The 15,720-nt window shown below is 38.7% G+C and overlaps 1 protein-coding gene across 1 annotated transcript in view; it reads left to right on the top strand.

Moving 5' to 3' along the window:
• The first annotated feature begins 8,093 nt into the window (after positions 1-8,093).
• LOC148046311 (immunoglobulin superfamily member 1-like) overlaps positions 8,094-15,720 on the top strand; it is a 61,504-nt gene continuing 53,877 nt past the window's right edge. The window contains exons 1-3 of the mRNA XM_087714668.1: positions 8,094-8,121; positions 8,248-8,283; positions 14,053-14,337. Coding sequence (XP_087570794.1) covers positions 8,094-8,121; positions 8,248-8,283; positions 14,053-14,337 — 349 coding nt within the window. The remainder of the gene's footprint in view (positions 8,122-8,247; positions 8,284-14,052; positions 14,338-15,720) is intronic.

Here is a 15,720-nt window from a genome sequence, read left to right as displayed (position 1 = left end):
CCTTTTGGTGCAGTAGAATGAGACGACAATAACATCAAACCTCAACTTTTTTACTTTTACTTAATAGTATAAACCAGCCATTTCTATAACAATAAACCAGTCTAATCAGTAAACCCCAAAGTCAATTTTTTATTTGCCTGGAGGTGGGAAATTTAGCATTTGTAATGCCTGAATGGAAAGCCAAGTTGCTTCAATTAAAATGCCCAGGCATTTTTGCAAGAGATTTCCCTTCTGTGTAATGTTAATCCAGATTAAAATTGGTTCATTTTCTTCTCCTAATGTGACTTAGGTTCTTTTGTAGTCCTTGAAATGCCAAATCCACATCTATGCTTGGGCACCCACTGGGTTGGACAAAGAGCAGTGGTGAAATTCCAATTTTTTTACTACCGGTTCTGTGGGTGTGGCTTAGTGAGAGTGGCAGGGAAAGGATACTGCAAAATCTGCATTCCCTCACCACTCTGGGGCCAGCCAGAGGTGGTATTTGCCAATACTCTGAACTACCCAAAATTTCCCCCACTTCATTTTGATATTGTTTTGCTTTTATAGATGCCATTCTCTGTGAGCTAACATTGATTAGTATATCACTTTGAAGAGACAGAATGTGAGATAAGGGAAATTTGGGCGCTTGGGCCTTGGATAGAATAATAGAATGGGGAAGAAATAAATAGGTTTTCTTATAAATATTTGAAAGGAAAAAGTATTGAGAATGGAGAAGACGATCCATTTATTGCCAAAAGACTGAAAAGGGGGGGATTTTATTTGTGGCTGAATGAAGTAGGAGTTATTTGCATACAAGGATCTCTGAGATTTCATTGCATTTTTCTTCCTTCTAGATCCCAGCATGACCAAGCCTTCCATCCAGATTTTAATTGAAATAGTAGGTCCATACTTCTCCATACAGTGTGAGGGGAATAAACATAGTCTGACATTTGCTCTTATGAACTCAAGCCAGCAGATAGCTTACAAGGCTGCAGAGCCAGGGGAAAAGAAAGTGAAATTTTTTCTCCATTGGAGAAGGTTGGAAGAGGCAGGAAGTTATACCTGCCGGTATCACAACAAAAAGAATCCCTTTGTCTGGTCAGTGCCAAGTGACCCATTGGAGTTCCCTTCGAGAAGTAAGTCATTCCAATTCCCCATTTGCCATCTGAGATGGACTGAATTTCTGGAAGATCTCGGACTGAAACAGAACTTTCAGTAATGGATATCATATAGATTGGTAAACATTAGGCCAGTATCTGTCTTGGGACCATTGAATGTTTCAGGAGAGACAAGGAAAGAGAAAGATTGACATGAAGGCTGATGGAGAGGCAAGAAGAGACAGATCATTCTTGTTTTAATAGGTTATAGCAATAAAATTAATGTTCAGAAGAATGAGAAGAGATAGAGACAGAACGGTGAATAGACACATGTTGCAATATTGACCAGAGGCTTATCTGCACTTTTGAGTTGTCCCATCACCAGATTAGAACAATTGTAAACACCGAAGGATATTGCTCCAATGGTGAGTGCATGCAGTGATCATTGGGGTTAAGCATAAGATTTGGATGATAATATTTTAAAGTTATCCCTTGACAGCAACTGCTGAAATTGGAAACACGGAAGGGGGGAGCAGTATTAGCAATGTGAGTATTGCTTTATGCAGAGAGAGGAGAGGAGAAGGGACTTGGTCAAGACAGGACCTGCAAGGACTTTTACTGGTGGGCTCTGCTTGTCCTCTGAAGTTGATCATGAGACCAACTTGAGATCAAGTCCCGAGAAAAAAAAGGCGGGGCTTAGCAATGAGAAGACGGATTTTCAGGCTATTCCTGAAATTCCTCTATTCCGAAGGAATTGGACGGTTCATTTTTGAACCCAAGCTGTCCCGGAGAGACAGTGAAAGGTTGGAGGAGATCCAGTGACCCCAGAGACGTTCACAAGGTCCCTGGGGGCTTGGAATTTAACCTCCTTTGCCAATGACTTCTGGATTAGCTGTAAGCTAACCGAAACTGCAGGTTGCCCCTATGAATGGCGCGAGTGTTTCCCGCTGGTAAGGTGATTTTATTACTCAGAGAGACACGGTCCGCATAAAAATTTAAGCTAATTGAAACCAAAGAACAGAAGAATCTAGCAGCGAATTGGATCTCTTTATGGGTTTATGGACGGTGGTTACCCTATTTCTTAAATGTTTTAAATGCTACTTACATGGACAAAGGAAAGATTACTTCAACATCTCCTCTGACTCTCTGTAAGTGGCTGTAAACCAATTTACTATATTTTGGCTCCCTACAACTTGACATTTTTATTGCTTGGCTGGATTGGTCTAAGATCAGATAAGATTGTACAGCTCAATGTTCCCTCTAATTTTTTTTCAGTGTGAGCGGAAAAGTATAGTGTTTGAGCGGCACATTTTCATGCCTGAGCACCTGAATTTTTTTCACAGACGTCACCTAAGACAACAACGAAATCAGTATTATTTGAAACTCAAAGTTATGTTTATTCAAGGTACCCGCTTAATTAAAAGTGTTATATAATATCAGTATCACTTAACAATGGTCCTGCTTAGCAACCAAAATGTTGGCTCAGAAACTCTGGCATTGAAGCGTGCAAGTCTTAAAGCTGTCAAGTTACAAGACCCTCGCACCCCTAACCCTTTAGGAAAAAAAACCCAGGGGTCTTCAAACCTGACAGCTTTAAGCCTTGTGGACTTCAACTCCCAGAATTCCTCCTCCAGTCATGTTGCAGCAACGTCATCTGCGTGGATCTGCTCCATCTTCGGTTTTTTCACAGGAGGCAGGGCTGCTGCTGAAGATGCCAATGAGCTCCCGCGGCCACTAGAATATGCATTTGTTTAGCATGACATAGAATAGTCTTTCAACCAGAAGTATGGAATAAAAGAGAGACTGATAAATATTTAAAAAAATAAAACCAAAAAGCAGCTATTTATTTGAGTTCTAGATAAACATTTAGTTCAGAAGAGATTAGAATAGAACAGAGAAAGAATAGAATATAGAGAATACAATAGAAATAGAATTGGAAGGGACCTTGGAGGTCTTCTAGTCCAACTCCCTGCTTAGGCAGGAAACCCTACACCACTTAAGACAAATGGCTATCCCACATCTTCTTAAAGACTTCCAGTGTTGGGGCATTCACAACTTCTGGAGGCAAGCTGTTCCGTTAATTGTTTTAACTGTTAGGAATTTTCTCCTTAGTTCTAAGTTTCTTCTCTCCTTGATTAGTTTCCACCCATTGCTTCTTGTCCTGCCCTCAGGTGCTTTGGAGAATAGCTTGACTCCCTCTTTTTTTGTGGCAACCCCTGAGATATTGGAAGACTGCTATCATGTCTCCCCAATTCCTTCTTTTCATTATACCCAGTTCTTGCAACCATTCTTCATATGTTTTAGCCTCCAGTCCCCTAATCGTAGAATAGAATGACAGAAGGGACCTTGGAGGTCTTCTAGTCCAACCCCCTGCCTAGGCAGGAAACCCTACACTACTTAAGACAAACGGTTATCCAAAATCTTCTTTAAAACTTTCAGTGTTGGAGCATTCCCAACTTCTGGAGGCAAGTTGGTCCATTGGTTAATTGTTCTCACTGTCAGGAAATTTATCCTTAGTTCTAGGTTGCTTCTCTCCTTGATTAGTTTCCATCCATTGCTTCTTGTCCAGCCTTCAGGTGCCTTGGAGAATAGTTTGACTCCCTCTTCTTTGGAGCAACCCTGGGCCCTGAGATATTGGAAGACTGCTATCATGTCTCCCCTAGTCCTTCTTTTCATCAAACTGGACATACCCAGTTCCTACAACCGTTCTTTATATGTCAATATCATTTAGACAAAGTTGATCCCCTTATTCTCCACTCCAGAACCTTGGAGTTTGAAGTTCTTTGGTTCTCTTCTCCCACCCTCTGTGTTCCCACGAGGGGATTAGCATCATAGCTCAACTGCCCCCCTCCCACCCATAAAGACCAGGAGAGCATCGCTGCGCATAGCCAAATGCTACCATAGCAACTATGGCGTTGTCTGATGTCTTTCTTGCACGCTAAGATGGACTGACGGGGTGAAGCATAGCTTGCATTGTCCCTAGTGCGGATTCTTTTCCCAGCCTTGGTCACTTTACGAGGGGTGGACTTCAGTTCCCAGAATTCTTCAGCCAGGGAAATTCTGGGAGCTGAAGTCCTCTGTCCCTCCCTTATTCCTGTTTCCTTTTCCTTCATTATATTCAACTGTTTCAATATTAAGTGTAATTCTTCCTTCCTAACATTTTTCCATTTTTTTCCTTATATTCTTTTCCATTTCAACATTGTCTTTGTTCCTTCCATTCTTTCTTCCTTCTTTCTTTCAATCCTTCCAATATTTTTTCCTTCATTCCCTTGTCTGTTTCAATATTAAGTACATTTCTTCCTTTCTTCCTATACTTTTTCCCATTTTCTTCCTTATATTCTTTTCCATTTCAACATTGTCTTCCTTTTTTCCTTCCTTCCTTCCTATACGTCTTTCCATTTTCTTCCTTATATTATCTTTTCTGTTTCAACAGTCTTTGTTTCTTTCTTTCTTCCTTCCTTCCTTCCCTTCCTATACTTCTTCTTTCATTCATTATATTTTCTTTTCCATTTCAAGTGTAATTCTTTGTTCCTCCTTCCTTCTTTCAATCCTTCCAATACTTTTTCCTTCATTCTCTTTTCCTTCAATATTAAGTGCAATTCCTTCCTTCCTTCCTTCCTTCCTTCCTTCCTTCCTTCCTTCCTAAGTTATTTCCATTTTCTTCCTTATATAATATTTTCTGTTTCAACATAAAGTGCCTTCCTTCCTTCCCTCCCTCCCATCCCTTTCTTTATGTTTTCTTCATGCTTTCTTTTCTTTTTCCTCTGCTCTTTTTAAATCCCCCCCTTCTTCTCCTCCTCTACATTTAGGTTGGATTAGTTTGTACAACGGTCATCAAACTTCTGAAGTATAAATAAATAAATAAATCATATTTAAGAAGAAGAAGAAAAAGGAAGACGTTTTTAGTTAAGTCAAACGTTTTAATAAAAGTTTCATCTTTTAAGATTTGTCCAACACATCCAATTGTAACCTTAACAGTAAAGAATATCACCCCAGCTGCTAAAGGTTCAACCAGTCTGAGAACCATTGAAAAGACAACAGTGCAAAATCCAAAAGACACAACTTCCTCACCGCCATTGCTTTGGTACCAAATCTTTGAGGAAGGGGCTCCAGAAAGAAGGAGGAGGAGGAGGAGGAGGAGGGAACCAAAGAGAGGCTTTTACCGAGTCTGCGCCCCACAGCCAGGACCGTCCTTGCGCCTCAAGCCGCGTTTCTTCCCGCAAAGCCCTTCGGGCAACCCGAGAGTTCCGCTTGACGCCAGAAGGGCTTTGCGGGAAGAAACGCGGCTTGAGGCGCAAGGACGGTCCTGGCTGTGGGGCGCAGTCTCGGTAAAAGCTCTCTTTGGTTCCCTCCTCCTCCCCCTCCTTTCATAGTCTGTGTGACGCTGCCGCCAGGCTGAGAGCTGCCGCTGAAACAAGTTTGGGGAGGTCCTTTGCAGGCGGCCAGTTCTAGCCGCCTGCAAAGGACTTCCCCACGTTTGCTTTGAAAGAAACCTCTGCGCGGCAGTTAGAAACCTCTGCGCGGGGGTTTCTTGCCATGTGCGCGGCCACGCGGCCGCGCACCTTACAGGGAACAGTGGTACAGCTCCCAGCTTGTTTTTACTTGCAAATACTTTAAAGCCTCTAAAGGGAAAATACTAACTGCGTACAAAATGGCGTCTGTTCAAATTTCAAATGATTCAGTTCAAATGATTTTTTCCGCACTACAAAAGCTATCTGACACGTACGACAGATTTGAAAAAAAAACTGGATTATTTGCTGTTTTTAACATCAAAATATGAAGAAAAAAGTGGGAATGTTGAATGTTTGAATGTTCCTGAAATACAAACGAAGGATGTCAGAGATGAAGATTTTCAACTTGCTGACATTCCGGGCATCTGGTTTACCTCTGAGGGCGAAAAAAATGGAACATTTGAAGTGGGGGCAGCCACACAGAAGATTTACTTCAAAAGACAGAGTGCAGGAGGAATGAGAAGCATTAAAGAATTTATACTTTATGAAACATCATTTGCAAAACTTTTGATACCACCACTGAGAATTAAAGACAAGCTGAAAAGTGGGATAAATGTAGGACAACGACATTATATGAGAGGCACCTTAAGCAAAAAGGTGCGAAGATCTTCTTGTTTGGACTTGCTCATAAAGACGTTTGGAGAACTTGATCTACGAATGGCAACAGGATTAAGGAGGTTTTGTTATTGGAGAGACACAGGCTGATAGATGGAAGAATACAATTCAAAATTAGCTAAACCTAATTAATTTTATTTGTGATAGACATAGTTGAATAATAATTGATAATGATAGTAATGTATATAATGTGGAGTTGATATGATAAATAATAATTGGATATGAGAAGGGAAGGTTAGAAGTATTTTTGGACCATATACAAAGGTTATTAATCACAATAATCATCACTATTAAAAAATAAAATAAAACTATATATAGTTAAATGTTAATAATATGGGGAAAATGTTATGATATACGATATAATTACATAAAGAAAGGAGAATGATAATAAACTATATACATGGAGGATGGAATTTTTGGTATTAAATATTATGGATGTTTAGCTAAAACAGGATATGAGGATTTGATGTTAATGGAGGATTTTATAAACAAGTAAATGAAATGTTAGCATGTGGTTATGGATTAAATTTTTGGCATAGTTAAGGATGAAAGATGTTTAAATAACTGTAGTCAACTAAAAGTGGAGGTATGATGATGTCAATATGGTAAACATTTGAGTTAAGATATTTGAATTAATATGAATTAATGGAAGATATGCACAAAAACATGTTGTAACCAGCTGATATACTTTTTTATAATATATACTTGTGTTTTTTTCTTTTTTTTCTTTTTTTCCCCTTTCCCCCCCCCCTGCCTTGTTTTCTGTTTTTTTTTTTTTTTTTGTATGTTTTGATTTTTTCTTTTCCCACTGGTGTGGGCATGTGTTGTTTATGTAACAAAATAAAAAAAATTAATAATAAAAAAAGAGTACCCAGATTGTTGGGGGCAATATGCTAAATTTGTAAACCACTTAGAGAGGGCTGCAAAGCACTGTGAAGCGGTAAATAAGTCTAAGTGCTTTTGCTCATGGTATTTTTACTGCACTAGTGAAGCCACAATTGGAATACTGTGTCTAGCTCTGGCCACCAAGATACAAAAAAGATGCTGAGGCCCTAAAAAGAGTACAGAGAAAAGCAACAGAGATGATAAGGGGTCTGGAGGCTAAGTTATATGATTAATGGCTAAGGGAACTAGGTGTGTTCCGCCTATCGAAGAGAAGGTTAAAGAGGGCGGGGGCGACATGATACTTGTTTTCCAGCACCTGAGGGATTTTCATGGAGAAGATTGGATCAACTTATTCTCCAAAGCACCTGAGGGTAGAGCAAAAAGCAATGAGTGGAAGCTGATCAAAGAGAAATCTAACCTGGAGCTAAAGACAAATTTCCCGAAAATGACAATCAATCAATGGAACAGCTTGTCTCCTGGAGTTGTGGGTTCTCCATCACTGGAGGTTTTCAAAAAAAGATTTGATATCCACTTGTACGGGATGGTCCTACTTCGGACAAGGTGTTGGACTAGAAGACCTTCAAGGTCCCTTCCAACTCTATGATTCTAGCTCTATTTTTTCCATCTGCTAGGCAATGTGAGAAAAAACTTGATAATGCCCTTCTGGACCTTTGGGGGAGGGGTTCCTTGTTCCCCCACTTCAAAGAGAATGTCTCAGAGCCTTAAAACTCTGGGTCTCCTGCAAACGATTCCTCAGTTCCTCCATTTCAATACACCCATAGATTGTTGTCACTTCCTCTATTTTCTTTCTTTCACAACTGGAAGTTTAGAGAACCATCAGGCAGAACAAGAAAAGGTTTGTCTGAATTAAGCTGCTTTCGGGGACGTGTAGGAGAAGATCTTTTCCATAATTCCTGCTGTACCAATCTGTTCCTCTGAGCGACAGGACAGGACAACTCAGAAGACCTAGGAAGCCAGAAGTTCTGCTGCCTACAAAAATCCCAGCATGAGACTCATTTTCAATCTGATCCTGGGTTGGTATTGTTAGTAAACAGAAGATGGGAGCAGTAGGGATGGAGACATGGGGCCAAGGTCAAAGATCCCGTGTCCATTTCTACTGATCAGGTATTTTGACACTAATGGAATCATTTTTTCCCCAGGATGGTGGCTGACTCAGCATAGATGGATGGCTGAAGGTGAGTCTAATTAGACACACAACTATTGGATGGATGTAAAATGAGAATTACATATCATGGTCTCCCCAAAGCAAATCCATTTTTAAAAAAATATTTTATATATTAGCTATATATGGAGAAATAACAAATGTTTTGACAATAATAGTAACAGTAAGATCATAATTAGAATAACAAAAATCATGTTAATTTATTTATATTTATAGTCATACTAATTCATTTTTTACTTATATACAGTAATAATCTTCTTCTAATTTCTACCTCTTATATCTTACCACTGGCAAAACATATCTCATGTTGAGTAATATTCTGTATCTGCTTTATGTTTTATTTTTAAAATCAGTCTATCCATCTCTGCACAGTTTAATATTTAACGAATTATATTTTCATATTTTTCCAATATTGTGTAAATACAATTCTCGCTGCTGTCAACACATGTATTAAATATGTATCCCTTTTATTGTAGCTTTCTGGTAGTATGCCTAACAAGAATATTTCTGGCTTTAGATCTATATATTGCTTAATTATCTTTTCTAACTACGTATGTATTTTCCTCCAGAATTTTTTGCCTTCACACATGTCCACCACATGTGATAATAAGTACCTGGAGCCTGATTACATTTCCAATATTTGGCAGACATATTTTTAGACATCTTTGCTAGCCTTGCTGGTGGCAAATGCCACCTTTTATAGGTTTCCTTATATGAGGTGGCCATTGTCATTTTATAGTTCCTATCCCAAAGTTTTTGCCATTTGTCTAGTTCTATAGTATAGCCAAAAGAAATTTGCCCATATTATCATTGTTTCTTTCACTTGTTCATCTTCCATTTTAATGCTTAATAAGTAACCATATCGTTTCTTTTATTAGTTTTTCATCTGTCCCTAATAGTATCCGATCAAGTGCTGTTGGTTCTTTATGTCTTGGCATCTTTCTCATATCTAGACTGTATTTGCAGGTGTGGCCACCATGCTGAATCCACCCCTTGGTTTTGCAATTCCTGCCTGGTTTTAAGTTCTCCTTCCTCATTTAAAAGTTATAACTTTTTCCCACACTAAGAATAGGGCATTCCTCACATAGTGTCTTTGAAAATATCCATGTACTGCGTTTCTTTTCCGTACCACAAAAAGGCACTCCAACCTAATTGTAAATCATGTCCTTCCAGCAAGAGTAATCTTCTATGCCTCAGGTTTATCCATTCTTTCACTCACCTAAGTACAGATGCCTGGAAAAACAGCTCCCAGTACGATAACTCAAACCCCACCATTGCTTTAAGACTCCTGTAGCATTTTCAATCTTATTCTTGCTCTTTTCCCTTGCCAGATATATTTCAAAATTATTTTATTCAGTTCTTCAAAATATTTTTTCTCTAATCTTTGAAATAAAAAGAGTAGCTTTGGCAATATATTCATTTTTATAGTAGCTATTCTTCCTACCATTGATAGTTCTAAGGCCTTCCATTTCTTCAAATCCAATTTAATTTGTTGCATTAACTTCATGTAGTTATCTTCTTTAATTGTTGTGCATCGTGCTGTTAAGTAAATTCCTAAATATTTCACCATCTTTACTATCAGATCTATTTTCTTTGTCAGTTCATTTTTCTGTTTCTCTGTAAAGTTTTTAATACTATTTTGGTTTTTTTATTCATTTATTTTCAGTCCTGCAACTTCTCCATATTCTTCTATTTTTCTTATTAGTTTGGGGCCGATTTCGAATGGTTCTTCTAAGATGAATATCAGGTCATCTGCAAATGTTTGTAACATATTTTTATTTCCATCCCTTTTATTTCTGGATCCTGCCTAATGTTTCTAATTAACACTTTCAATGTCAATATAAGTAATAGTGGTGACAATGGACTTCCTTGTCTAGTGTCTTTTTTTATATAAAAATTCCCTGTCATGTCCCCATTCACAATCACTTTTGCCCCTTGAGCGGTATACCATATTTTTCGGAATATAAGATGCACCAAGATTTTGAAGAGGTAATTTTTTTAAAAAAGTTTTTTTTTTGGTGAAAGTTTTGTGAAAAACGGGGGATGCAGAGAGTTTGAGAGGCCTGCAAAGTGCTCCAAGGGGCTGGGTGGGCAAAAATGAGCAAAAAACAGCCAATTTTTGCAAAAAAACAGGGCATACATAGCCTTTGGGAGGCTTGTAGAGTGCTCCTGGGGACTGGGAGGGGGTGGAAATGAGAAAAAAGGCAATTTTTCACTCGTTTTTGCCCTCCCCAGCCCCCAGGAGCACTTTGCAGGCCTCCCAAACCCTCTGCACATCCATTTTTGTGGAGGGGCAGGGTTTCAGGAGGCCAAAATGCTGTATTCAGTGTATAAGATGCACCCAGATTTTCTCCCTCTTTTGGGGAAAAAAAGGTGTGTCTTATAATCTGAAAAATACAGTACATTGTCTTGATCGTATTTATAAAATTTTCCTCAAAGTCCAAACATTTTAATTGTTGCAATCATGAATTACTAGTTTACATTATCAAATGCTCTCTGGGCATCTAGAACCATCAGCACCAATTATTTTTCGGAATGTGTTTATAATACTCCAAAGTGTCTAAGATAATTCTCACATTTTTAATTTGTCTTTTTGATAGAAAGCCATTTATATCCAAGTCAGTGACGTGCAGTCACTAGAGGCAGGGGAGGCGGGGCCTCACCAGTCTCCTGAGGAAAAGGAAACAATTTTTAAGATAATTAAAAAGGCCAAGGTAGTTGCTCCCAGACTCCAAGTCACAGTGACTCTGAGTCTGCTTAGTTCTATCTGTAGGAGGAGGCTAGGGAACTATGGGCCTCCTTTGCATAAGGAATTTTTCGCCTTTTAAGAGTTAACCAAGGGTTAAAAAGCAAAATATTCCTTATGCAAATGAGGCACATGATTCTCCCACCTCATTCAATTTATTTGTAATGTAAGTAATTGTAATTTGTTTTTATTATGTGTATATGTGTGTGTGTGTGTGTTTACCAGCCTCTGCTGGCGCGCGGGCTGGCACATCTATTTTAATTTTTCATTTTTTTTCATTTTTTATTTTTAATTTTTTTATTTTATTTTTTAAAGCCATGCCGCCTCGGCGTGCCATAGAGCGAAACATGTCCTGGTTTGTGGCCGGGCAGCATGTACTTTAAAGTGCAAACATGCCGCCCGGCCACAAACCAGGCCTTGTTTTGCTGAACGCTGGCCGAGCCGGCCGGCACTTTAAAGTGCCGGTATGCCTTCTGGGCCGGCCATTCAGCGGGATATGCTTTAAATGATATTTGCTTCAAAATGCTTAAGAAACGCTTAAGAAACTTGGTTTTCCTACCTTTCAAGGAAAGCTTAACTAGTTCTAATACATCTCAGTAACAGATGATATTTCTTCAGGCAACCGGCAAACTATGATTTAGGTTTAAGGATTGGTTTTTGAAACGTTTTGCTAAGATGGCATATCTGCCAAATCAAGGAACAAAATCATGCCCCCTCCCCCAAACAATTTTGTCCTGTTTAGTTTTGTTCTGTTCTTGGTTATTTTCTGTGAGTTTGCATTTTATCCCTTGAATAAAAAAAAATGGAAAAAATATATGGTTACTTAGCCTAATATACTAATGTAACACATCTTGTTTATATATCATGATCAGTTCTAAACTATGGATTTATAGATCACAATTGCTGTGTTCATACAATAGGTTAAGCCAAAAACAAATCATAGATTAGTTGATTGAGCCAAACCAATGTCCCTTGATTTATACTTTATAGCAAAATGAAGCCCCTTTGCTTCATGTTCATACATCTTATTCAGCCCTAGGCAAATGAAAGATTATTTCACTACTTGATATGGAAAACAGGAAGTCGCCATGAAGTTTTAAGACACATTAACTTGCTGTCAGGAATCTTTCCAATATCCCACAAAGAAGACATAATTTGTTTAAGCAAACAGTTGAAGTTCCTTCAAGTGTTTTGGAACAGATTATTCTACATATAGCTCACATTTCTTATTTAGCCGATGATACTTCTGTTAACATTAACCCATTGTAAAAATAACAGCAATTGAATGTTTTAGCACAATCAACGCATTACTTGACTGGAGTAAAGTTAGCGGCAGGGCAGATTTTGCCTCTTGAAAGCAGGCAAAAGCCGCCCTACCGCCCCGGCGCTATGTCTGACATAGAGGCGGGATGCCTCTATATCGGACATGGTGTCCCACCTCTATGTCGGACATAGCGCCGGGGCGGCAGTGCCGCTTTTGCCCGCTTGCCTCACCAGCCATAAACCTCACCGCACGTCACTGATCTGAGTGTATAAACTCGTTCAAAAATCTCTTGAGCCTTTCAACTATTATTGAAACAAATAATTTATAATAAGGATATTGGCCTGTAATTCTTTATCTGAGTTCTCTTTCAGAATTAAGGTAATGTTTACTTCCATCCATCTATGTGGTATCTTAGTTTCTAACAATACTTCATTATACACCTCTAACATTGATAAGCTTAATGTATCTTTTAGATTTTTATGAACTTCTACTGGTAATCCATCTGGTCCTGGTGTTTTGTTATTCTTTTCTCTTTTAATCGCCTCTACTAGTTCCATCATCATTATTCTTTCATTTAGTCTTCACCATTTCAGGAACTTTTGGCAATTGGGCTTTTTTCAAGTATTGCATTATTTTTTTCCTCTGAAACTTTTTCTTGGTCATATAGCTCCCTATAGAACTCCTGGATTATTTTCTTTTTACTTTCATTTTGATACTGTAATGTTCTCTTCTCATGTTGTAGTTTAGTTACCAGATTCTTCTCTTTCTCTTTTTTCAACTTATATGCTAGCCATCTTCCTGGTTCATTCACGTTTTCAAAGAAATTTTGTTTTGCTCTTTTAATTCATTGTGCTGATTCTTCTTTCTCCATTACACTTAATTTATATTTAATTATTTCCATTTGATTTTTTACATTTCCATTTACTTTTTGCAGTTGTTTTTGTAGCTCTGATTCAAGTCTTTTATACTCCTAAAGTTTTTCTTCTGTTGTTAATTCTTCTTGACTTTTATATTCTATTTTTCCCCTCATTTCCTGCCCCTCATTTGTGCTAAAATGGTGATCATAAAATTCCATTGCTTAGTCTAGTGAATCCAGTCTGTATCTTTTGTCATTACAATTGTATTCTCTCAGGTATCAGCCATCTGTAGTTTACTTTACATTTAATCAGCATCACAGTCAATAATTGATATTGTTTCTGTAGGTCTCTCACTCTCCTAGGAACCTGCTTCAAGACCACCTATTATTTTCCCTTGTATTGTAATGGTTCGTCTCTTGCCTTCTTGAATATTTCCTCTCCCATCAATTTTTTTTAAAATCTCACGTGAAATAACTCTGCCTTCTTCCCCAAATCAAGGTGGGAGATGGTATCCCTTCCAAAGGATGGGGTGGGGGGAAATCCCTCCATACATTGGGATCAACTCCTGGAACCAGAGGGGCCCAAATTATTTTTTTTCCAGACAACTACAGTATCTTGCATTAGTGCAGCCTTTCATTCTCTCTCTCTCTCTCTCTCTCCCTCCCTCCCTCCCTTTCTCTCTCTCTCTCTCTCTTGCACACACACACACACTCCCTGTACATTCATATGAGTGTGAGTCACTGAGCAAGGAAAATGTTGCTGGTGTTTCAGGTTTAGCACAATTTCATATATAGCCCTCATATGTCACATTAAATATTGTTTGTTGGCTAAAAGTACAACCTACCAATCTCTTACACAAACAACTGCTTTCAGGTTATCCATATTACAACTCTTTCATCTTCTCCTCTTATCCAGGGCAACGTTACCCCGCACCTTCCATCTCAGTGAATCCCAGTAACGTGATTGCTCTGGGAGAGAATCTAAGTATCAGTTGTAAGAAGGATGGGAACGCAAAAGAGAAATCCACTTTCATTCTATGGAAAGAAAATCATAAGATAGATGAAGCTGATACCGAGGACAATGAGATTGAATTTCATATTTCCAATGCCCAAGAATCACATCAGGGAAGATACGAATGTATATATGGTATATATCCAACTTGGTCACCCTACAGCAATACAGTTTTTATCTTTGTGCGAAGTAAGTCCTTTTCTGTGCTGCTTTCATCCATGAGACTAACCTAACTACAAGTAGACCTGAATTTGCAACAGTTTGTTAGTGACCATCTGACGTTACAACAGAATTGAAAAAGTGACTTATGACCGCTTTTCACACTTATGACCACTGCTTTATCCTCATGGTCAAAATTCAGAGGCTTGGCAACTTACTCATATTTATGACAATCACAGTGTTCCCGGGGTCATGTGATCCCCTTTTGTGATCTTCTGACAAGCAAAGTCAATGGGGAACCAAGTTCAATTGACAACCACAGTACTAACTTAACAACTGCAGTGGTTTACTTAACAACTGTGGAAAGAAAGGTCTTAAATTGGGGCAAAACTCACCTATCAAATGTCTCACTTAGCAACAGAAATTTGGGTTCAATTGTGATCAGAAGTCAAGGACCACCTGTATTTCCTCCACCTATAAATGGAAACCAAAGTCTGCATTCCCCCAAAATGCAGAAGGAATGGAAATTGCCATTTTCTCCCCAAGGCTGTTTCCTGCCAAGCTCTCGAGAGATCATTCCAGAGTGGAGCCTCTTGTTCAGCCAAGCTCAGCAGGTCAAGTGTTTATTCCTCATTTTTCCAACCACCCCAATATCTCCATGGGAGAGTAGAAATAATACCTTCTAAATTTCAGGATCAAGGCAGGACAATGTATGAAAGGCATGACAGAATTATCAATAGATGAGAATATTTGTAGCTCAAGGTTAAACTGGTGCTCTGTGAGCTTGGTTATTTTCTTGCAGACGCTTCATTACCAAACTAGGTAACATTATCAGTGCAAACGCCACTGCTTTCTGACACCCATCTTAGCCTGTAGTATCCACAGATTAATTAAGAAGCTTTCTTAAATGTGGCTGCTGCTATATCTGTCCTTCCCTTGTCCTCATCCCCACAAAGTGAGGGAAGAAAAACATAAATTTGCATGGATTTATTCATCCCTGCTAGTTTAAGGGAATGTGTTATAGTTTAGATCTTTCCATCTGTCTTTAAGCCAGCAGGAAATTGTACTGGCATGAATTTGCTATCCTGTTGCCGATGTCTAATCTACCCTACTGCTCTTGTTCCTTATCATTTGAAGGCAAAGATTAATTTTTGTAAACCATCTAAGTTACCCATGTGTAAGTTGGGTGGCTACATAAATTTGTTAAGAAATAAAATAAAGATAAGCAAAGCCAAACCGACTTTACTTCTTCACCACCTTTCCATAGCTGGAATCAGAATCAGAGGAAACCATCACTTTACTATTGCAATAGGTGACTTGTAGCTCTTACCAACTGGGGATGAGTTGAAGTCAATATCCTGGAGACAAATAGATATTGGCCATTGTTGAGGAATGATTTTGCCGGTTCCACCA

Source organism: Thamnophis sirtalis, unplaced genomic scaffold (assembly GCF_051295495.1).
Source record: "Thamnophis sirtalis isolate CommonGarterSnake01/CBP01778 unplaced genomic scaffold, rThaSir2_p1.2 scaffold_4, whole genome shotgun sequence".
Lineage (NCBI taxonomy): Eukaryota > Metazoa > Chordata > Lepidosauria > Squamata > Natricidae > Thamnophis > Thamnophis sirtalis.
The sequence above is the reverse complement of the archived record's forward strand: the minus strand, read 5'-3'. Positions and strand labels throughout refer to the sequence as shown.